This window comes from Catharus ustulatus, chromosome 1 (assembly GCF_009819885.2).
Source record: "Catharus ustulatus isolate bCatUst1 chromosome 1, bCatUst1.pri.v2, whole genome shotgun sequence".
Taxonomy (NCBI): Eukaryota; Metazoa; Chordata; class Aves; order Passeriformes; family Turdidae; genus Catharus; species Catharus ustulatus.
The window spans coordinates 105,963,696-105,987,999 of record NC_046221.1 but is presented as its reverse complement, the minus strand read 5'-3'; the positions used below and the strand labels follow the sequence as shown (position 1 = coordinate 105,987,999).

General features: G+C 40.5%; 1 protein-coding gene across 2 annotated transcripts in view; it reads left to right on the top strand.

Moving 5' to 3' along the window:
• The window catches only part of LDLRAD4 (low density lipoprotein receptor class A domain containing 4), a 232,451-nt gene that overhangs the window by 86,252 nt on the left and 121,895 nt on the right, over positions 1-24,304 (top strand). For both annotated transcript variants that reach the window (XM_033081841.1, XM_033081848.1), the window contains exon 3: positions 8,059-8,199. In XM_033081841.1, the coding sequence (XP_032937732.1) occupies positions 8,059-8,199 (141 nt within the window). The remainder of the gene's footprint in view (positions 1-8,058; positions 8,200-24,304) is intronic.

Sequence of the window (24,304 nt, the reverse complement as noted above, 5' to 3'; positions counted from 1 at the left end):
CTACAAACCTGGTAAGTGGCACTGCTTGTGATTATTAAAGATTTCTTAAGACGAACACCAACTAAGATAATTTTAAAATATTTACCATAATTCAAGAATTCTTTGAATTATGATTAAGGAGGATGAGATGTTAAGAAAACCTCATTTGCACATACCCTTCTTACCTGCACTTGCCCATGATAATGACATTTTGCTTGACAAAAATTATAAGGTACATGCTTAATATATCTTTAATTGGCTCCTTGTGTGATTTCTTGACTGAAAATGAGAGTGTCATTAGTTGAGTCACCAGTTCTCCTTCCCCCCTTCCCCATAGTTGACTTGGGAAACTTTGCTAGTGCGTATAGAAATGTAGAACCAGCAGAGGCTCCTGTGGGGTCTGTCAGGGCAGACAGGAGGCCTTCCCATGGCTCCTGGAAACCCATCCCTCCTTGCAGGTCATTTCTTCCCAAAAGGTGGAGTGAGTGCCTGCCGTGGTGCTGTGTCCTTCTGGCTGGGGGCTCTGGCCCAAGAGGATCTCCAGGTCAGTGTCAAGGCTGTGACTCGCTGAATTGTTGGCATTGGCAACAAGTTCCTGTGCCGGGGAGCACCAGGGTCATGCAGCTGGAAGGATGTTTCCATCCAGAAGGATGAAACTTTGTGGCTACAGAGGGTGTCAGGGGGCTTTAGCAGGGATGTAAGGCATGTAAAAGATCTTCACATGAATGAGGAGAAAAAGACACAGTTCTCGACTTTTGTTGAGAAATCCTGGCATTTCAGTTCTCTGTGGTCGTAAGCAGGCAGAACATTGCCAGTCCAGGAAAAACAAGTGGGTGGAAGGGCAGAAAATGGAACCCCATATTTATGCTGCCTTGCTGTTTTATGGGAAGGTGGGTCAAAAATAGAACAAATCATTTATGAAGATAGTAATAGAAGAGGCTTTCCTTTATTGGCTTTTCTCTATGCTAGCAGAACTTGCAATTTGTGTGAGCTTGATGGTATTTGAGATCACCTTAGATAAGCTTTGTCCATCAGTGATGAGTGCTATGATGGGAACTGTTGTCTCATTCCTAAGGGGACATGCTCAGGGTTGCTGCTGGTCCCCAAAGCAAAGCTGCGAAGACTTGCTGTGTGGGCAGGATGGTGGCTCAGTGACAGCGAGTCTTCTGAATTTAGTTTCCAGTGTTGATAAAAACTCTTTTCTTAACACCCCAATGGCCCTCAGGATGAGATTCTTCTCTTCATTTTCACACCAGAGGCAGTAAATGTATATGTATGTATATATATGTACATATATATAGTGAAGAAAGATCACAGGCAAAAACTAACTTCACTGACCAATCTCCAAATAAAGGAGCTCTTCCGGTTACCCCCAAGATGTCTGGGGTAATTTAATTTAGGCTATTAATTAAGGTAAGCTTTGTGAAACGTCCTAATGCCCTGAACTGGTGAACTGAGCAGCAGATTTCACTACCTGTGTGCAAGAATATTGTGTTTGCTTCCTTTAGCTACTGACATAAATAGTAACTCGTTAAAGGGCATAGCTCCAGGCTTTGCCTTAAGAAGTAGATGAAAAGATAATTGCTGGATAAGCAAGAGAGCATGGGGGACTGTAAGAGCAAATGAGACTGGTTGTGAAGCAGTAACAATCTTCTTTCAGTGAGCCTGGTTTTAAGGCTGTAATCTGCCTGGGCAGAGAAGGTCTCTGTCTCCACATTGCGTGGCTCTGAGCGCAGCCTCGCCTCTTGGTCCTGCGTGAGGCTGTGGGCACTGAGGGCAGGTCTGACCGTGGCTTACAGTGCTGCTTCTTACCCTGCATAAGCTGATCCGCTTTCGTTTTTGTTGGTGTACTGCTTGGCATTCTTTCTGTGAAGTGCTTTTTGTTTTGTAGAGACCTATTTATCCCTCCCTTCCCTGCACCAATGGAGGTTTATTAGATCGCATGGCAGCCTGCCATCTTCCTTATTAACCAAGCTTTTTCCCAAATAAACATGCTCCTTTGTGTGCATGTCTCCTATTTATGATTTACTTCCCATTATAAAGCTACAATCTACAATATTAAAAATAATACACAGAGAGATGTTTATGAGAGGCTGAACAGGGTTTTATTGTACTGACTCTGGTATTTGTGGTTTATATTGCTTTAATCTCCAGTGAAGTGTGGTTCCTCCCACCCTCCCCAGTTTACTGTTTCTGCCTCTTATTATCCTTATAACAGGTGATGGTGCCCTTTAAACATCTTTTCTTCCAGGCTCTTACATGCTGCAATATAAGCAGGAGTATGAAGAAGTATGATGGTTTACTTAAAATGGCGTATTTACGTAAGAAATTAGAAATTAAGCCTTTATTCTGGAGATCTAGGTCTACCCACCCGGAGGCAAAGAGATCCTTACTTTCCATTGACATGACTTCATTAGGGTATTTGATCACCCTCTGCTGGCTGAGCTGCCTGGGCACCTGCCAGTCTGCTGGATTTTGGGAGAGTGCCTTTCCACTCTGGTGAAGTCCCAGACATCACTTAGGATTTCATTTTGTGCGTTTGAACCGCGTTACTACAGCTTAGTCACAACAGTTTGAAATCACTGGCTGCATGTATAGTTTTTTATTTTTTATTCGAATGGATGGAAGAGAATTCTGCCCCTGGGTCAGATAATCATCTCAGACCCGTTAAATAAGCAGCTGTGACATGCATCATAACAGTGGCCTAAACCACCATATTTTTTCAATATGACACTTTGTTGCTTTTTTTCCTTGGCCCGTGGTTGGGCTTACATTAGAAAAACAAACAGCACTTAGCTATAATTAAAAGTGCCCTACGGTAAGTGGGATGACAAAACAATGGGAATGCTGTTCATATGGATGAAGTCAAGTGTAAATGAAGTCTAAAAGAATTAAGTTGAATGCAAGGATAAAATTATCTTGTTGGCTAGGCACAGAAAGTATAAAACAAGCCTACCCAATACATGAGATCTTGCATTTCACAGTAAAAAATCTGATCAGGGTAGGTTTTTTGTATCATGAGGCAAATCCATCTTTTGCTGTAGCAACAGAAATATAACCTTCAATTAACTATTTGAAACTATTTGAAATGCAGTCGTATATTAATTGGTAATTGTAGAGAGTTTTATGCATAAAAGCATCTAACTTGAACATGTGTGCAAATTTTTTTTACACTGCTTGCATTCAGTTTCTAAAAATAGGAAATGTTTATAGTAGTATTCTTAATATTCTTTTTTTTTCAAGATAGTCAAGTTCTACCTAGAAGTATATTTATTAAAATTTTATGTTGAAGAATCACTGTATCATAAGGACAGTTTTTTAAAAGTATGCTCCAGACATAATTATGAACATACTAAGACATAATTATGAGAAGAGTTGACATTTTTCAACCTCCAGTAGCTGTCATCTTGCTTCAGGTTTAGCTCTAGTCAGAGCCTTGCTGACCAACTGACTGATGTTTCACTAATTGCCACTTGAAAATGAAAAGGGAAACTGTCTAGCTTTGAAACATTATTCATGAAAGAAGGATCATGCTGGCTTGTTTTCAGAACAGGATCTATTCCCCCTGTCTTGTCTAGACAGGCCAAGTACAAGACTTTGTACTGAAAAGGACTCTCTGGTGTGTTATTAGGCACGTTGGTTTAGTCTGGACTGGTCTGGATTCCCTGGTCGGAGTGTTTTGAGGTCATTCCTTGTATTTTGGTTCAGAGCTCTGCAGGTTTATTTCAGTTTGACAATACCCTAATATTTGCTTTCTACTACCTCCCTCAACCTGACTTTGATCCATCTTGCTTTACAAGGAAGGGTCGTTCTGTGGTTGTAGTAAAAGCACACGCTGTTTAAATGCATTCACTAAGCAAACTAATTTAAGGTACTGAATTTTTATTCACATACCAGATCCCAAGTACAGTAATTTCACGAATACAAGCCGCACCAATTTGACTAAGATTTTGCTCCTAAACCGGAAATGCGGCTAATAATCAGGAGCGGCTAATACAACCTCAGAAGTGCCTGCCAGAGTGCTGAGCCGAGCAGCTGCAAAGTCGGCATTTTGCGATTGTTACAAATCGCTACTTTGTTGCACCGCGGGTGGAGCCTGGCTCCGTGTAGGCAGAACGGGGGGCGGGGAGAGAGGCGGGAGAGCTCTCTTTCCTCCTCTGCCACAGCCCAGGGGAGAGACGGGGGGGGGGTCCCGGCGCCGCCATTGCTGCAGCTCGGGGAGGAGAGGGGGGACCCGGGCCGGCCCTACCGCGGCCCGGGGAGGAGAGGGGGGGACCCGGGCCGCCCCTACCGCGGCCCGGGGAGGAGAGGGGGGACCCGGGCCGCCCCTACCGCGGCCCGGGGAGGAGAGGGGGGACCCGGGCCGCCCCTACCGCGGCCCGGGGAGGGGGGGGGAAGCCGGCGCCGCCATTGCTGCGGCCCGGGGAGGGGGGGGGGGAAGCCCGCGCCGCCATTGCTGTGGCCCGGGGAGGGGGGGGGGAAGCCGGCGCCGCCATTGCTGCGGCCCGGGGAGGGGGGGGGGAAGCGCGCGCCGCCATTGCTGTGGCCCGGGGAGCCGACGGGAGCCCCGCGCAGCCATTGCCGCGGCTCGGGGAGCCGACGGGGTGCTTTGTCCCCGCCCGCCGCCGCCGCGGCAGGAGCGGGGAAACTCCGTCCCTGCCCGCCGCCGGCGCCACGGGCGCGGGAAAGCTCCGTCCCCGCCCGCCGCCGCTGCCGTAGGAGCAGGGGAAGCTCCGTCCCTGCCTGCCACCGCAGGGCAGCGCCGACCCGGGGTGACCGAGCCCAGGGGCAGCGGCGGCCGGCCCCGAGCTGCAGCACCGTGCTGGACCACCTGGCCCCGTCAGCGGCCCCTAGCGGGCCGAGCCTGCACAGCCTTAGCTCAGCCAGTAAACCCCGCCCTCCCGCCGTTCTGTTAATAATTGCACGCGGGTCCTCGCTGCGAACGACAGAGCGGCTTATATTCGTGTGCGGCTTATCTATGGACAAAAACCAAAATATTTGCCAACACCCAGAGATGCGGCTTATAGTCAGTGCGGCTTGTATTCGTGAATTTACTGTATATTCTATGGCCAGAAGTATCTGCATTTTCATTGAATAATCGTTTCATTAATTTATATATTCCTGAAATACATTTTTTCTTTGAATATTTCTTTCAGACTTCAACAGAATGTGATTATGCAGACTAAGTTTTGCAATTTTATGTCCTCCATTGGATATTACATTTTGTTAGATTTAGATGTTACTTTTGCAGATGTGTGAGTGAGAAAAAGAGGAAGCCCCATTTTTATGCAGGCACTGCTCAGCACTAACCAAAACATTGTTGTGACATTGACACTGTCCTACAACACTGTTCAACACTGACTATTTAGTTCACAAATCCAAATAGCCAAATAGGGTCTATTGTAAAGAAAGTTAACTCCATCCCAGCCAGGGCCAGTAGAAGATGACTGCTTCCTTGGCAAATAGATTTGGTGGGAGATCATAGGACAACATGATTTTTGACAACACTCCCCTTTTCAAATCAACACAGAATTCGGTGTGAGCAATCTTCCAGTCAATGTGGGTACATCTAAAAGGGGACAAGAGGCCTTGTGACTATTTTTTTTTCTTTAATGCACCTTCTCAATGGCTATTTTTACAGGTGTGAGGGAATGAGGAAGTAGCCTTAATATTTTATAAGAAAAGTTGATTGAGTCTGCTTTTTGATTCCAATTTTCAGTGTGGTCAATTATCTATGACAACCCCCCCTGCCCACCTTAAATCACAAATCCTTTCTTCTGGTTAGTCCTCTTATGATAATGTTAGATAAACCCCAGCACTTTAAGACTTTAATATTGCTATGAAAAATTTAATGTTTCGTCTAGTCTTTTGTGTGAAAACTCTATAATCTGGTGGCAAACAGACACCTTGAGTTCTTTGCTTTAACTGCTTTTGACTTGACATCTTGCTTGAGCATTTTATATCAGCCATGGGGGAAGCATGGGAAGCATTACATTAGGACTCAACACAAAGGCACAGGAAAGCAGTAAAAGTTAGCCAAAGTAGCATGCCAAATATTCTAACTGCAATACAGTGATTTATTCTTTCTAATAGAAGCATTATGTTCTTTACCACTCTAACTTAACCCTGTGTTATATTCTTCATTTAAGATACCTAGAAAGTTTGAATCCTTTCAAGGCGACTTTTCTAACCTTGCAAGACAGTTTTGCTCATTTCTTGTTCCAGTTTCTTCATAAAATTGCAGAAATGAGTCTCAAAGCATTGCGATTATCAGATTGCTAATATTGAGCCGGGTCTTTTAATTTCAGTTCCATGAGTTCCAAAGGCTTACTCCATTTGGTTATGATTCTTTTTATAGTCTATACTCAAAAAGAATCTAAGCCCTTCAGTACCTCTTCAGTTCTTTGTTGTAGCAGAGAAGAACAGAGTAACAAACAGAAGAAAATAATTTGTTTGTACAGTATTTTATTCTACAGTTTTAAGAGGTCAGGCACTGAAGGGTTGGACTGAAAAAGCTTATATTTGAGGACTTAATTTAGACAAATACTTATTTTGTAAGTACACTTTCACCAAGTGAAATAAATCAGCTTTTTTCCCCACAGGAAATGTTTGTTTTCCTTGCATTTCATACCTTCTATTTATTTTCCTAAGTAACATTTTATATGCTACACATTTTTATGCATACAATTTTTTATTGCAGCAGGTTCTTGCTGATATATGTACCAAAATATCATTAATACTCTTAAAAAGTGTTCAGAGTGAAGTCTGTAAATTGCTTTTATCTATAAATCAAATGAAAAATGAAGATTAATTCGCTCCCTTTCTCAATTTCTTTTTCCTCTCCTTTGCTATTACCATGCTTGCACTATACAACAGACACATGTGAATGTCACACCTGGGTAACTGATTTAGGGGATGTTTTAGAATTGGAGGTCCTGTTTGTCTCAGTTCAGACTAAGTTAAGATTAAAGCAAAGTCTTTTGCTGATACTGCTGAAGATGAACAAATTCTATCTCTGCTCCAGAAATCATCTGTCTGGAGCAGAATCAGCCAAGCCACACTGCAGTCTTAGGGAAGCCCAGGGTTGAGGGAATAACTCTCCTTTAATGAACTACTTGTGAAAATTTCTAATTCTGTCTGTTTTGCCTCTACTTGTGAATGACAATCACCAGAATCTGTCAACATACTAGTAGTGTAATCATTAAGTTTTAATTTGTCTAGATATAATGTGTTTTCTGTTCTATTCCTGTATTTTACTTTGGAACAAGCCTAGTGAGAAAGTTTTTCATAATTGTGTGTATGTTTTTCTGAACATTTCCTAATTACATCTCCAATACTTGCTATAAAGTATATTTAGTCTCATAGGAATTGTTCTCATGACAGAATTATATTTCAGTGAAATTGTTCGCCTTTTTTTTTGGTAAAAACAAAGTGTAAAAACTCCAACATGCTTGCAGTTAGCATGCAGACACCTTATAGGTGTTTTAGAAGTTTACTAACTTTTAAAGAACACTAGCATGTGGGATTTCAATGTGCAGACACCAAGTGCCTGATAACAATTAAGTGGGAGACTAGCAAAATGGCTTTGGGAAGATAGTTAAGGAATAATTGTCTGTGTCTGGACAGGGTTGTTCCTGGTTGCAAACTATACTGTTGCCTTACAGCTCATGCAAGATTTTTTAAAATGTGAGACAATTAATTATTGTTTTTATTAACAGTGCTGTCTTGCCCCAAATATGCAAGGTGCCACACAAACATATGAGAACACAGTCTTTGTCCAAAGTGAACTACAATCAACATGAACTGCAAAACATATTGCTTATTATTAAAAAAGATGAATTTTCCCAAGTGTGAAATTGGGTTTACTAGTGGTTTGATTCTGGTGATCAGGAATGTGTCACATATAAATTTATACATGCAATGCTGTAAGGACAAAATAGTTTGTGTTGATGTTGAAATGCCAAAGACCTATCTACCATTATAGCATCTACTTGAAGAATATTGTCATTTTATCCCTGAAGAAGGGTAGGCATCAATTTTCTCACAAATTTTTCTTTTGGTTTCTTTTTTACCTTTCAGAGTGCAAATTCACCTGCGCCAGTGGTAAATGCTTGTATCTTGGTTCACTGATTTGTAACCAACAGAATGACTGTGGGGATAACAGTGATGAAGAGAACTGCCTGCTTGTAACAGAGCATCCACCTCCAGGCATCTTCAGCTGTGAGTATTGGCTCCTTGTGTGCATCCATGTATGTATGTATGTCAAATACATCTGTTTACCTCAGAAATCAGTCTTTTTGGAAACTTTATCGGCAGTATGATATCAAGGGAGTATGAGACAGAGAAAGAAAATACTATTTTTCTTTGAACTAGCTGTGACAAACTCTCTCCAAGATTCTAAACATGGAAATTTGTAGTTATTCCAAGGGAGTTTGGGACATTGGGGTCATTGTCATATGGATCATATATGGCCTCTGAGAAGGCGTAATTAAATATTTGTTTTCCAACATTCTACAAAATATTCTTTTCTGTGTCTGTGTAAGTCTTTATATGCTATTAAGACTATCAAGAAAATTGTAATTTTCTGTTCATCATTCCTGTAATTTTTATTGGTGCTGAGATCAGCATCATTTGGTAGGTTACTGACCTTTGTAGGTATATATTTAAAACAGCTTTAGTTGCTATGCTTCAGTGCATAAATATTGCACAGACAGTGCCAGAGTTTATCACTCCAATTGCTTTCTTAGTGCTTTGCCTTCAGTCATGTACATGGAAATCAAACTTTGCTTTTGCCTTTGTTTCTTGTGCAATAATTTATTTTTAAACCACAATTCAGCTTTCTGGATGGGTGCTAAATTTTCCAATAAGGTTTCTTATACACAGATACAATAGAAGTGTGTTATATTACTTGTGCTTTCCAAATGGTTTTATTATGCCCATGCTGACATCCCTCAGTATTCTATGTCACTTCTGGTTGTGACTATGTCTTAGGAATGTCTGTTTTGTTATGTTGTTATTAGTAATAGCAATTATGAGCAGTGTGTCTCTGTGATTTTTGTAATTAATGCATGGGGCTATAAGCAGGACAGAAGATGAAGTCAGGTGTTGGATATACCCTCTAACCTCCAAGTGAACATGTTCCTTATAATCTAAATTGTTTAAATCTTGTACTTTGTGTTACTTTGGTACCTCTGCAGTGGCTTTGAAATAATAATGACCTATGTATTCATTTAAGCTATTTCATTTTATTTTTGTTTTAATTTGTTTGGTTTTGAGTGGAACTCTCTCCCAAGTCCCAGGACAAGACATAGGCTTTGGTGATGGGTCCAAATCAAAATGTCATGTTTGCCCATAACTTTGGCTTTTGAGTTGTAAAAAAATTTACATTTTATTATATATACATATAGTTTTGCTCACCTTGTGGCAGATAAAGCAGTTCATTATTTTTTGCATTTGGGGATATTGACAGTGACTGTACTTTTTCATTGCAATAGAGACTTTTTCATTGCAATTGAGACATTTTTCATTGCAATTGTGTGTGACAAGTGCTATTAAATAAAGGGACTTTGGTTCTAAGTAAAAAGACCAAATCCCAGTGAAAAAGCATCCTAATGGTAGAACAAAGAGAAAAAGAAGATCAAAGCCAGACAAAAATAATGCCACCATAAACTGTATTTAAATTATATTTACCATGTTCTGGCTATTAAACAGACTACTACGTGGTGGAAATCAGTGCCAGTTGGTAACAGGAAACAAAATTATTATGGACAAGTCAGTTGTGTTGGCTTATTCCAGTTTTGAAAAAATGATTTTAGAATACTTGCTGAAGTGAGGTCCCCAGGCCTTAGAGGGATGACATGTTGAATTAAGAAATATGTGCATGCTTTTGCTCAATGATTTTAATGGGGATCCCTACCAGAGTACACCAGAGTGTATGCTCTTGAAATGTCCCAGCTGAGCAGTCTGCCTTTCAACACAGAACTACATACATTTATTGCTCTCTAATTAGTGACAAGACAGTAATACAGCTCAATAAGAAGAAAATTAACATTAAAAAAAATCTTTTCAGGAATATTAAACCAGGTATTTCTTTCTGCTTAGTGTTACATGTAAGCTCTGTTCTTGCATCTTCTTGCTTGTATGCAGCTCTTGAATGGGCAAGAAACTGTTGAAAGGAGCCACTTATTAGTTTGTGCTGGTTAACATCCAAGCAGGATATCCCATTTCTCCCTGGGACTGCCCTTGTCTTTACCTACAGCACATAGTCACTACAAGCAGTATGCCTTCCCCTCCGCTGTTTGTTCAAAGGGTCCCTTTGTCATGCTTTATTCAAACCTTCTTTCATCCTGTGTTGGAAAAAAAATATTTATTTCATTTCAGAGTAATACACAGGCTGCCCCAAACAATGTCTAAATAAATAAATTTTCATATGAAAATTCTGCTTTAGTTTATTTAAGCAATATGTGCCATGTTAGTTGTACCCCATATTTCCCAGCTGCTGAAGCATTTCTCATTTGTGTTCTTGCCAGCAGCCAGATCCAGAATGTCTTGTTGGAGCTTTGTTTTCAGTTTAGTTAAGTGGCATGGGCAATGGCATAAAAAGATATTTTTTGTGGGTGACCTGCCCCCTGGATCTCATAATTATAGGAGATGCTATCTTACTGTGTTAGAGGAGGTCACATCTCCCAGATCTGGTGTTCCTCTCTCCTTGCCATTCTAATATGGCTCCAGTGTGCTAACTGTTAATTCAGTATTAACTGTTAACGTTTTAAATCATAGAATGGTTGGGGCTGGAAGGGACCCTAAAAATCATCTAGTTCCACCCTCCTGCCATGGGCAGGGACACCTTCTACTGGAACAAGTAGCTTTAAAGCCCCATCCAACCTGGCCTTGAACATTCCTAAGAATGAGGCACCCACAATTTCTCTGGGCTACCTTTTCCAGTGTCTTACCACCTACTTCACAGTAAAGGATTTCTTCCTGCTACCTAAGCTAAAACCTATTCTCGTTCAGGCCATTCCCCTTGGTGCTATCACTACAGGCCCTTATAAAAATGTTGCTACTGAATTCAATGTCTCACCTGTGCAAAGGAAAACAAAATGTGTAGTTCTGAAATCCTTTGGTTTTCTTATTTTCCTTTGCTGATTTACAGGTAGGGCTGCCTTATGCTGCTGTGTGGGCGATTCACTCTGTATAGCACAGAAAAATTGGAGGACAGCTGGGAAAACCCAAGGTGTGTTAGAGTCTGATTTTAGATGACACAAACTGTAGTCCAGCAAGTTGATCAAAACACATTCTAAGCCATTTAAATTGAAGAAGTTAAGGTAACAGCTTGCTTGGTTTGCACTGGGATGCAGGTTTTGTGATGCATGTTGAAGCACACCTCCCCTCCCTGGTGAGGACACCCAGTGCTGCTGTAGGTCGCCTTGCCCACAGCCCATGCCAGCTTTCAGTAGGGCTGCTTGTTTTTGTTTTCATCAGCTGTAAAGACTTATTGATTGAGATAATGGAGATGACTGTTCTTTTAAGACTACTTGGAGGTCAAGGGTGTATTTAGCATCATAAAACCATGATAGGAAAAATGAGGCAAAGAGTAGGATTTTAAACATTGCAGACTTGGCCTTGGCAGCAGCTTGCCACTTCATGTGACCTGGAGAATTTGGACTCCAAAGAATTGAAACAATGTGCCTGCCTCTAGAAGGACACAGTTCATTTGTTTGAGCAGTTCCCTTTGTTTCACAACAAACGATCAGCCTGCCTTGTCCTGCTAAAAGTAAATTAGATTTTAAAATGGGAAGTGTAGTCTGTTGTCTGCAGACTGCAGTGTCCAAGTCATGTTTTATTGAGAAGGGTTGTGGTGGTGGAGATTTCAGGGTTTTTAATTGTTTGGTGGAAAACAGTATAGGTAGTTGTCTTTGCTGTGATCGGTATGTGTTCTTGGGCATATCAAACACAAATATTGACATGCTTGAGAATTTACAGAAGAATAAAATAAGTGAGAACAAATCCTTCTTGTCATGTGCAAATTATGTCTACATCAAATTTCAAGTTGTCAGCCTTGATGGAGGTGATGTGTCATGGCTGTTTTGGCATAGAAGAGTTTGCTGTAGGAGTTCATTTTCCTCTGCAAGGTAAAAAAACCCAAACAAATCAAATATATAGCTCTCCCTTTCACCACCCCCACCTACTGCTGTCAGCTCTGAGCTTTGTAGGGATCTGCAGGGGGTTGGAGAATGATTCTGTTTTAAAAACAAAAAGCTCAATCAAAGGAAAATATTTTGTTTAAAGAGACCTTTGGCATCCCCCTCTGACTGTGACACCGAATTTGTGCAGATAAAAACAACCGCTTAGATTTACATTTTGATTGTGCTTCTGCTTTCATGTGTGCTGGGCTGTCCCACTTCAGGTGAAATTTATCCATTTCTTTAAATATTTAGCAGTCTAGCGTTGATGTTAATGAAAGTCTGGCACTGCTATTTTGAGCATTGCAACAATGATAGTAATTTTCAGTGTCAGATTACTGCTTCTCGGAGGAAAAGGGAGATGGGAGGAGGGAAGAGCAGAGGAAAAAAAAAAATTGTTTCGGCTCTAATAGAGTTTGTCATCAGCCTGGCTGTGCCAGACAGATGGATCATGAATACTGTCTAGACGCTCTCTGCCTGAGTGGAGCTGTGGTCTCTAAGGACAAGCAGTGAGACGCCGGCTTAAGTGACTGGGGAAAGTCAGGACGTGCTCCCCTGTCAGACAGCGATCCGGGCTGATGCTGCCGCCGGTGCTGCCAGCGCTCCGAGCCCAGCCCGGCTCTGACCCGGCTGTGCCGGCTGGGAAAGGAGAGGGATGCTCAGAGCGCGCTATTGATTCCAGCCGCATTGCCCAGGGACTGCTGCTTTAGCTGGGACTGTAATCTCGGGAGGGGGTGGGTTGGGGGAGGCATCATCTGGCCATAAAGCACATGCTTAAAAAAGCTATACCTGTGTTTATCAATTGCTTTAGTCACAGTATGCGCTGGGAAATGCTTACTTACTTGCTTGTGTTTTCTTTATTTGGCCACTTGCTCAGAAGGATTCCTCTGTTTCCCTACCCGGGGCTCCCTGTGTCCCTGCTGTTAAGATGAGTTTTCATGAGGCTGCCTCTGGAAAGGAGAAGCTGTGGTTACCAGGTGAGACCCACAGCCTAGGGCAGGTCTTGTGCTGTTTAGTGATCTCTCATGCTGCTACTTGTCCCTTCTTTGTCACCAAGCACAATTAGTGATAAGGAAATTTCTAATGTAGATGGAACAATAAACATTTTTTGACCAGCAGAGTTTTAACAAAAACTCAATTTGATACATATGCTAATTTGTTTAAAAAGCAGGAGGTTCTCTGGGGTTAAGATTACAGAATTAATCATAGCCCTCTGGATTTTAGTTCTGTGTATATGTCACTAAATACTAGATAAATATTTTTATTTAGAAAATCCAATTGGTTTTCAGCCTATAGTGCAGTTCTTGAAGTGCTATAATCAGGTTCTGTGCTTTGTTTTGAAATAATTTTTTTCCTTGCATATTTTTAATGCACATTATGGAATGTTAGCAATTAATATGATCTTGAAAATTTGAAAAAGAGCAAAACATTAAAGTGACTTTTGTGTATTCTTTTCTTAAAATTTTGTGTGTATTTTTAAAAATGCTGTATTCCCTGGCTTTTAATAAATGAACTAGAATCCTGGTCCCATGAATGCTGTAACATAACTGCAGTAAAATTCAGTAATGCTGGAGTTTATCTATCCTTCCTCTAAGGCCTTACACTGTGAGTGACTTGGACGAGCCAGACACACACACACACACACACACACACACACACACACACTCTCACACACACTTATGTGGCCAATAACAACCATGAAATGTGCTGGTACAAAATCAGGTATTTGCATCTGCTTACAAACAGGGCTGAACTCGGCTCCTGGTAAGGAATTTCCATTTCACTTAGTTTCCAGCTGAACATTATCATATATTTACAGTTAATGAGAGAAAGAAAAACTCAACATACTGTGCAGATGAAAATGTGGGAATCTCAGTAGCTCTGAAATGATATTTTGTTCATTCTCAAAGGATGTTATTCAGTTGTATCACATTTAATCAAGATCTAGAAAAAATGTTCTTTAAAGTTGTTTGTGTTTGCTCTTCACGCATTTCATTCACCCTTCCTTCAATTTCTGTTAACTTTTAGGAACTTCATAGATTACTGAAAGTTACTGCTCAGCACAATCATGTTGGGTAACCCTTGTGATTTCTCCCATCCCCTTTTTTGGCTTTGGATTTCTGATTCAAAAGGGAATTGTAAGCTCTCAAAGTGTACTGTGTAATAAAATCTTTGTTCAAAGACTGATTTTTATGTATCTTAGAAGGTGATTAAGCTTCAGGTTGGGATCTCAGAGCAGTACTGCCAGGCATGATGGGACTTCGTATCTTACACTTGACTCTTCAAGACACCAAAGCTTCTCCTGGACCTGTGTGAGGCTGGGAGATTACCTCCCACATGCTCTGAGGGCACCCTTTTTTGCACACTGGTTCTCCACCAGAAGTTCATGGTAGCATAATTTCATCAATGCGGGTGTAAAACTCAAGTATGGAAACCACAGTGCAGTCTCATACCACAGGCAAGATCCTCCCCTTGGAAAGAGAATAAACTGTGAGACAATTATTTTCAGCTATTATTTCACATACACCTAGTAGTAGGTGCTTGAATACGACTTCAGAAATCATACAGGGTATAACTGAGCAACTTTTAAACTTTTATTTTCAGTCTACATTAGCAAGTGTTGTCTGTTGCTGCCCTTCCTCACTCCATTTTCATTTGCAGGGGTCACACTGTACTGTGCACTAGACACTACCTAGCTAAACCTCTCTAAGTTTCAGATGCAGTTCTGAAATCTTGCTGTGTGAATTCTACAGCCACAGCTTTCCCCATCATCAATTCACATTGGTTATTGCTGGTAAATACTCATTAAAGGAGCACTGCATTTGCACTCGGCTACTACAAGCCTGGAGGAGCCATTGGGAACAATTTCTTAATTAAAAATTATGTTTAAAAAAATCCTCACAAGAAAGGGACAAAGTCAGACTAGATCACCTTCCTTCTCTAAGAATGTTGTAGACTGTGATGTTTGATTGCTTTTCATTCTGCAGATGTGTATCTGACCCTTTATCTCTGGAAATTCATCTCCTTGATGAAATGAATCGCCTTAATTTTTCTTAAGCAGGCTCATCTTCTTCTTCTTCTGTAAAGTAACAACTGAGATCAATGTGAATTGGGAGTTTGCTTGTAAATTCTGGTATGCATACATTAACAATGAAATATTTCTATCTGAAGTTCCTATGTAAATTAACATACAGCATCATGCTCAAAGAAATCCATGCTTTTCAGTGATCTATATGGTAGTCTGCATAGTGAGTGAAATTGTGTTTTTCTTTGTCATGTAGTGTTTAACCAAAGTATGTTGCTTTGGTCATTAGTGTGTAGCTATTTTTCTCAGACTGGAAAGCCTGAGAAACCCTTATGCTCTCCACAGTTTTGCAAGTGCTTGAAAGTGGCACAAGCCACTGTTGCCTCTTGTGGTTGCTCCCTCTCTTGTTCCTGTGCAAGTGTTTGTGCAGACACAGAGGAGTTGGGTTGGAGACTGGTCTGGTTCTGATGAACTCTGAGAAACTTCCACTTTGTTTTGGCTGATGTTGTGTCCTTGATTCTGTTCTCAGCTCAACTGCACAAAAGCAGAGGGAGGGACAAGTGGCTCTGTGGTGGTGGCTTATCCTTGACTATGCCTTAGTCCCTGCCCCTCTAAAGTATATTCTAATAGATCTTTCCCTGAATACAAAAGAGTTTGGGAATTAAGAACTAACAGTCACTTTCCCACTTTTCAATAATTCTGAAAATCTCAATATTTGTCACTTTTTGCAATAGAAAAATGAAACAAAAAAGTGAAGCATCAGAATGGGTCTCTGGGGACCATCCAAGGGCTTGGGCTCTTTTGGACTGAACCCAGGCTAGTACAATGTAATATACCATTTTGATAACCAAATCCAGCTTGGCTTAAGTCATGGGGCTTTATTGGAATAATGTTAGCTAGTTCAATTACTACATAGGAACAGCTCTCCTAGGTCAGATCAAAAGCCCAGCTAGCTCACCATCAAATTTAGCACTAGCCAGTTGCAGATGCTAAGTGAAAGAGTAAAAGTAAATTAGATAAACAGTTCTGCTTTTCCCAGTAAACCTGATTCCTTGGAGGAATGCTGCACTGCTTTGCATGAAGAGCATGGGATTTATGTCCTCCAAGAGAATTCAGCATTTAGAAAGGGCAGGAACTGGGGCAAAGAGAAAACGCCTCATTTCTGAAGTGTGAGAATAAGCAAAGATCCACCAACCCTTCACTAACCAGTAGATGTGTGGGCACCGTTGGCTTCTTCTATATGCAGCACATACTTTTCATGTTAAGGCATTCTGAATGTAGGACACGAGCTAGAGGGTGCTGAATTCATGTCATCTGGAAAGACTATTTGCTGGGGTCTTTTCACATATTTTGTGAGGAACAGGGACTTTTAATTTCTCTAAGTTGACTGTTTTTTTCTGAGTGATGTTGTGGGTTTTTTAGTCAGGATTTGTGGACTGTGTGACAGCTTTATATTTAATGGTAAACCAAGTTCATCTTGCAGGCTTGCATTTGTCTTGTCTGTTTAAGAGAACAAATGCACTCACAAAGCCTACTGCATGTAGAAAACACAGTTGTCACCTGTGACTGTGTAGCACACAGGCATCAGATACTGTGGGAGTACGTGTGTATCTTAGAGCAGACTTGTGCATATTTTTGTTTTATATACATGCATGTTGTATGCAAACCTGAGGAATGAATACAGACTGGTTAGAGTTAAGAAAAATATGAGAAATATCTGTACTCAGCTTCTACAAAAACACAAATTGGTATTTCTATCTTTGCTTAAAAACAACTGTTCTTTTAATTGCAGGTTAAGGCTTAAAATCAAGACTAGAAGAGAATTTCACATTTTATTAACACCATAAATGAGACAGTGGATCCAATTCTTTATACTGAGTTACTGTTAGGAGCTAACAGAAAACAGATCAGGACAGTGAGTTGTTAAATCTATTGTGTTTTGTGTGTGTTAGAGGACTTTTTTAACTTAACAATGCAGTCTAAGGTGCTAGAGATGTATTGAACATAGCATTGTTCATGATAAGATCACCAGTCTACTTATCTTTCCAGCACTATTGCTACACTGATAGTTTATTCCTTCCTTCTCAGTTTTCTCCTTCTTTCCTTCTGTTCAGTATCACTGATAGTTTCATGAAAGCAAGACACATGAGGGATCTAGGGGGGTAGAGATAATAGTGACGCATTATGTGAATACTGAGTCTGACACCTAGTAGCACCTTGATAGAAATAGAAAGCTGTGATCACAGTATTAAAATATGCTAACAAGCTGAAGGAGCTAATGGGCTTAATTTTTACAGTGCAGATGTTCATCCAGCACTTGTGTTGAATGTAATAACAAATGTATGGGGGCTGATGGTGATGTTATTGTGTTCTTGGCAGCACAGTCCTCCAAAACAACCTTCCTTTCTTAGGTATTTTGCTAAGAGTTAGAATGTTCTTTTTTGTGGTCTGAGATAACAAATGTATAGACAGATTGGTATGACTAAGGCTGGTTGGGCTAGGGCCATCTTTATTAAAACTGGGGGTTCTGTAAGAATCAGTGTACCCCCGTGTTTGGTGATGGGGATTGGTGTTCCAGTTCTTGGATAGTTCATACTCCACATCTCCTATACATTTCAGATAGTTTTATTGTTGTTGGTTTCAAAACCGAACTTCTCCGACCAGAATATAAACCATTTGCTTTGGGAAACTGTAGAGCTACGGTTTGATATAAAGCTCAACTCCCAGTCTTTCCCAGAGAAGAGTCAATAGTTTCTGGGAGAGCAGTCACAGTGGCCTGTATTCCACTCCAGTGCCTCAGCCTGGCCACCCACCTCATGGCATTTCAAATGGTCATGCTCTTCCTTTGTGGTCAGTGCTTTGCAGCTAATGAGAATGATACTGCTATCATCTTGACTTACGTACTTCCAGCAGATTCGGATATTGCTGAAGAAATTACCTTTTGTACCAGTCAAAGATTTGCTAGACATTGATGGGGATCATCATGTTGCAAACCTCTCCTTTATTTTCTCCCCTTCCCTAAAAAAGGTACTGGCTTGTTTAATTACCAGCAGGAAAGGTGCACGTGGCTTTTGTTTGGAATAAAATTCATGCCTCACTGTGAATACCTGCCACTTTTGATAGGCTATTACAATGTAGGTGATCAGTCAACTGGCCCTGAGTATTCAGGGCTGGTGGTGCTCCTCCAGCAAATAGATTTGCTGGAGTGTAGAACACACGTTTCAAGACATGTTGCCTTTTGATGAGCTTCTCAGATAATGTGCAAGGAAAATAAATTTCACTGATGTTAGAAAACTAAAGGAAGGACTGAGATACGATATGAGGAATGGAAGACTTGTCAATTAGTGAGTAGGTCTTGCCACCAGTTCCAAGTTTGCTTGACATCTCTGCCACCAACTTCCTGTACAATCCTGAAGAAATAATTCTTTGTTTTCTTTATGAATTTCCTTATCAAAAAAATTGAGATAATGATGTTCATCTACTTCACAGAAGTAATTAAAGAAGATGAAATTTTTATGTGGTTGAAAAACATGAAAAGCGATGTTAAGCTGTAATAGTCTCAGAAAATGGGTATTATATACTGTAAAAAAGTGGAATTATAAGCTGACAGAGGGAACTAAAAAAAAATTGAAAGTATGTGCTTTTTGTTGTACATTAACATTGACACATACTGTCTCTTATTAATACATGTATATTTAATTTTTCACTTGTATGATGGCAGCAAGGAAATGGAGATGATAAATAGTTTCTAAGTAGGTACATAAAAAGCAGGTACATAATTTACATTAAAATGTGATTAGAGACAAAGGAAGAGGAGGGAGTTTCATCAGTCAACTATAATTCCACAATTGAAGCAGAATATTCTAAAATGTGGTGAATGTAATGTAATGTAATGATGCTTGGTGGTGTGTTAGTGAAGTTTGAAAAAGAACTTTGGAAGGATTTAATCAAATGAGGTCAGCAGTCAACAGAATGATGGATGAAATTCAATCTTGATTAATGCAAGTAATTCATACTAGAGGGCAAAGCATTAATACATTTTATTAGGTCCTAATTAATTGTGTGATTTAAGGTAAAGGACCACTAAAAAGCATCACTATGAAAGACTGAATGAAGATATCTTTAGAGAATATAGTTGTGGTCAGATAAAGTATTTTGAGTCAATAAAAATAGGATGTGAAATGTTATGATGCTGCTACATAAATCAACATTTAACCTTTGTTTAGAATACTGTGTTGCTTCAGCACGGAAACATACTGTGGATGTAGAAAACATAGAAAGAAAACAGAAAGAAGCTGTGAACAGACCTACATATGTATAGAGCCCAAATATTTTGGAATCGTGCTTTTGAGTCTAGGTAAAGGGTGGGGAAATAAACGGTGCACAGAACTATGGGAGTGGAACAGAGGTGGCTCAGGCACTTGGTGTATGTCATAAGATTAGAAGATCATTCAGTACAATTCAAAGCTGATACAAAAGAATTTTTTCACCCTTTCTGTCTTTAGGCTATATACCTCATTACCATGCAATGCTTTTGAGGCCAGGATTTAGCAACACTTAAAGAAAGGAAGCCTCTCAACACTGAGTCCACTTGTGTGTAATCTATCCAGAGGGTAGGCATTAAAAAGTGTATGAGACTGAAGTTTCAGGCATTCAGTTAATTTCTAGCTACAAGATCACAATGAGAGCTTGGGAGGACATTTTCTCATTCTTCTGGAGAGCTGAACATCCTTATCCTGGAAGACTGCGTGTGGGTTCCTAAGTGTGGTAGTGAGTGTCTTGTAATGCTCCTCATGGCAGCTATGATCAAAATCTTTATGTGCAGTTTCCCTGACTTAAGTAATTACTGATATTGCATGTAACAACCCTCTGTCCTATCTTATAATGCAGAAATCTTGACTGCCTCATGTATCTGTCTTTCATAGAAGGTGGTTATCTAGTGAGACTGGCGCACTGAGTTGCTCAACAAGTGAAAACTGTGGTATCTCTGCCAGCCTGTTCTGGGTTCCCTATTGCACATCGTGCTGTAGCCCTGGGAGGGGTGTTGAGCACATCTCCACCACAGGAGAGCATGCTGACGGGAAGAGTTTACTAGGAATTGCAAAGGAAGCCGGTTCAAGCAAGCAAGGATTAGAATTAAATGTGTTGCAATATGGATCGGTATTAGATTCTTTGAAGTTTCCTACAGCCCTTCTGTCCATTCAACTCATGCAGTTAATAAACCAGACCCTCAGAAATGTCTACCCCTTAAACATGATGAACTGAACTCCATATGTAAATGCCCAACACTAGTGGACAGTGCTTGCAGGTCTTCTCTTCTTGTAGGAGGTGTTAACAGTTTCTCTGCCTATTGCAACACGAGCTTTCCATTAAGTAGGACTTTCAGAGAGAAATGTGTAGGCTGTGAACATGCAGAGTGATGCAGAGAGGTGGGAAACAGATGTGTGGTCATATATGCACCAGGCAGCTATTACTCAGATACCATCCACCTGCTAATTAGTGCCTGGAATGTTGAATAATGTTGGTGTTTGTGCCATTGCTTGAGTGCAGTCCTGCAGCTGGTTTTCACGCTTGTCTCAATCACTACCCAGTACCATAAGTAACATGCTTCAATTAATATTGTTTTGGAAGCGATGTATCTAGAACTTCCTTGTTACAACAGATTAATTTCTTGGTGTGGATTGCTGTAAGTGTAGGGTTATCTGCTTTCTGTGCCCTTGAAGGACCAGCATTTGGGTTAACACTAGAGAGGAAATCTGACTCATCCATTTTGCTTCCTGTCATGCTAATGAACCCAGTGTGTGCCATCTCAACTTTAAACTACCCCCTTGGTGATTCTCCCTGTACCCCTTTCAGTGATGAGTCAGCAAAGAGAAGCCAATTTCTGAGCTGCCATAGCTGTGATAATATTACCTGTGTGACAAGCGACTCCTTAGGAAAACTATTGCAATTTATCTGGTTTGTGTTTTGCTGTATTATCTCTTAAGAATTTTGATGCAAAGCATTAGTATTTCCAGTTGCTATATGTCCTAAAACCACCATACATGCATGCACAAATGTGGGCTTATATTCTTGGAACAGGCTTCTTTTGTGAAGTCCAGATCCGAGATACATTTCAGTCCTGCACATCATTACAGGAACAGGCAGTAGCAGACAGCACAATTAGTGTTGCCACACTGGGGTTATAAATTACCTACTACTCTATACTGTGCTGTGTTTGAGGTAAAAGACACATCTGTAGATCAGAAAGAACAGCTCTGAATGTGATGCCAGAACATAAATGCAGAGATGATTTTTCTCTAATCCAGTTTCTGCATTTGTAAAATGTTTCTCATGCTTTCCTGGAACAACTTCCCTCTTTAGCCATATAAAAAAGCCTATGAATTAGAAGAGTGTTTCTAATCTTCCAGGTAACTGGGGAAATAATCCCTCTTTCCCCCCTCCCCTTCTCCCCCTGCTTATCTTCCCTCCCCACAGAATGCTAAAACATTGTTTTTCCTCCCACAGTTGAAAGGTGTATTTTGCAGAATACAGATGAGATATTTGTTGGCTAGCAAAGAATAAAGCGAAACAAGAGACATGTCTTTCAAGTACAAATGGGGCTTTAGAGATCTCTGTTGGAAAGCCTAATTTCTATGTGAGCACAACTGTTTCTCCATATTGCCTGGAACACTTCAGTTATATACTTGGCCTCACTTTCTAGTATGGATTCTATAAAGACATCATTTGTCATGATAATAATTGCGTACAAAAATGTTTATGCACAATAAAAACGGATTTCATAGACGTTTGAATTGCACCCACAGAAACCAAATTTTGAAGTACTTTTCAATATACGGAGCCAGATTAAATGATAGTAATAATAATTAATGAGATTCCTTTCTCCATTCTGCAACTAACTGAACTTAGTGCTTTGAAGCATATCAGGTTTTTTTTCTTTTAGTGTTTCTAATTTTTGGCCTCTCTAATGAAAAAGGTGAAGGATTATTTCAACATAAAAATCTTGCTTGCAGAGTGCATTTTCATTACACTGGTGGTCTCTGACTGAAAAAAAGCAATCACAGATTTTATAGTGTATTTTTAACCAGATGGATAGCTGGATATTATAGGGAATGTGTTGGGGTTTTTTTTTCCCAGCTAAATAGAAAAATTACATTAGTAAACTACAGACTGCATAGGCTTTTTATAGAAATTGTTTTCTTTAATTATGTCATATATTAGCCACAGTCAAAAGGTATATTTGGCCCTGATTTCAGCAGCAGTTAAGTCATTTAAGTAGGAGCTAGACACACAAATGTGTTCTATATGTGACCATAGTAGCTATTTAAGCTGAGGATTTAAGCAGACAGAATGTAATTATTTATCCCCATTGCAAGACTAATACACAAGGGAAAAATGCCATAGGATTTTGTAATAGCAACAAGTGGTCAAGACATTACATTTATGCTTTGCTAGTTTTACCAGCTGTGTCTCATTCCATTATTCAGACAGACAGACACACACACACCTCTCTTCTAATTAATTATAGTTGTCGACCAGTGGGGGAGGAAAAAAAAAACAACTGCAGAGGTGATTTTCCAGAGAAAATCTAATTCCAGAGTGGGGCTACCAACTGCTAGAAATCTGCAGATGTGAAATAGATTTTTGAGGTTTAAAAGTCTTTGATCATCACATGAATCTGAAAAAGAAATACAGTTACTGGGATTTTCTTAGTGATCTACTTATATTAGTTAAAACCAAAAGAAAATATCAGAAAAAATACTTTGGTTTTTCTGCCTCATGTTGTGCATGAAGCTACATCTATCCATGATCCACAGTGATAAAACATTGCTCTGAGGGAAACACAGTGAAGGCAGGGTGGAAACCAGGGTTTAAAGTGCTGCTTCCGAAGGGATAGGTATGGGTGATGATACTACATCACCTACATTACTAAACTGTTAATCTTTAGAAAACCCCTTCTGTTTCACATGGCATAATATTTCCTTGCCAACAGTGCCTTGCTCTCTGATGAAGTACAGTGTTTGTGAAGGAGAGCTGGCTGACCACCAACACTGGGAAATAGGAATGAAAACAGCTACAAATACGCAAGTGTTTGAAGATGGCAGAATAGTGTTTTGGGGTTTTTTACATCTTTGGTAGAGGGCTGGGATAGAAGACTTTCTTTTAAAGGTTCTTGAATACAAATAAGAGCAATCATCTAATCCTTTCAGTTGCAGAGGTGTTTGTTTTTTACATGACTGAATCACTTGCTCTCCTGAAGCCATCAGCCCTGGTCTCTAAATCCTACTAGTGACCTTTGAATCTTGTCAATATTTTATTTTTCCAACAGGAATTAAAGCCCCATCTTGACTTTGTAGCCTCCATTAGATTCCTTCACAGGCTAATTGCTGGCCTTTGGCAGTGTGTTGAAGTTAGGCGTGGATAAAACATGTTTCACGGACATGAAGCCTTATGATGCTCTGCAGTTTTGCACAGCATTTCCACTGCTTATAGGAGTAATTGTGTTATGACAGAGCTTTTAATTTGTTACATTACATGTCTGTAGTGTGCATTCTGGAGGAGAGTTGTCTTAAAAGAGTTGAGACTTCTACAAAATGCTAGACTGACTTGTTTGAACAGTGACAATCCTCAGAAGAAACACCTGGGCTTTCCAGGCGTGTCCATGAAGGATGGAGAAACAGGGACAGTACCAGCCTGAGAGTGAACAGATTGGGTGAGATTTAGTAGAGAGACTGGAAGATGGGTAACTTGTGGTAGGCAGAGTGAGGCTGCCTGACGAGTCAGTAGGTGGGAAGAAAGCAGGAGGTGTGGCAGGTTGTGGGAAGAAGAAGTTGCTGGAGTTCCCAAAGACATCGCCCTGCCTTGCGTAGCTATTGCCATCCGAAACTCGCTGCGTGCGCGCCAGCTGCCCTTCCTGCTGCCTGTCCTGAAGTCACTTCATTGTAACTCCCTGGGTTTTTGGTTCCTACTGTGTCTGCTGGAACCCTAGCAGGCAGCTCTGGGGCTCATGGTTTGCAGTCAGCCAGTCTGCATAAGCATCTTGGTAGTGAGGATGCTGCTCCAAATGGAGCACCACAAATCCCCATTTATTCAGGTACAGGGCATTTGGAACACCTGA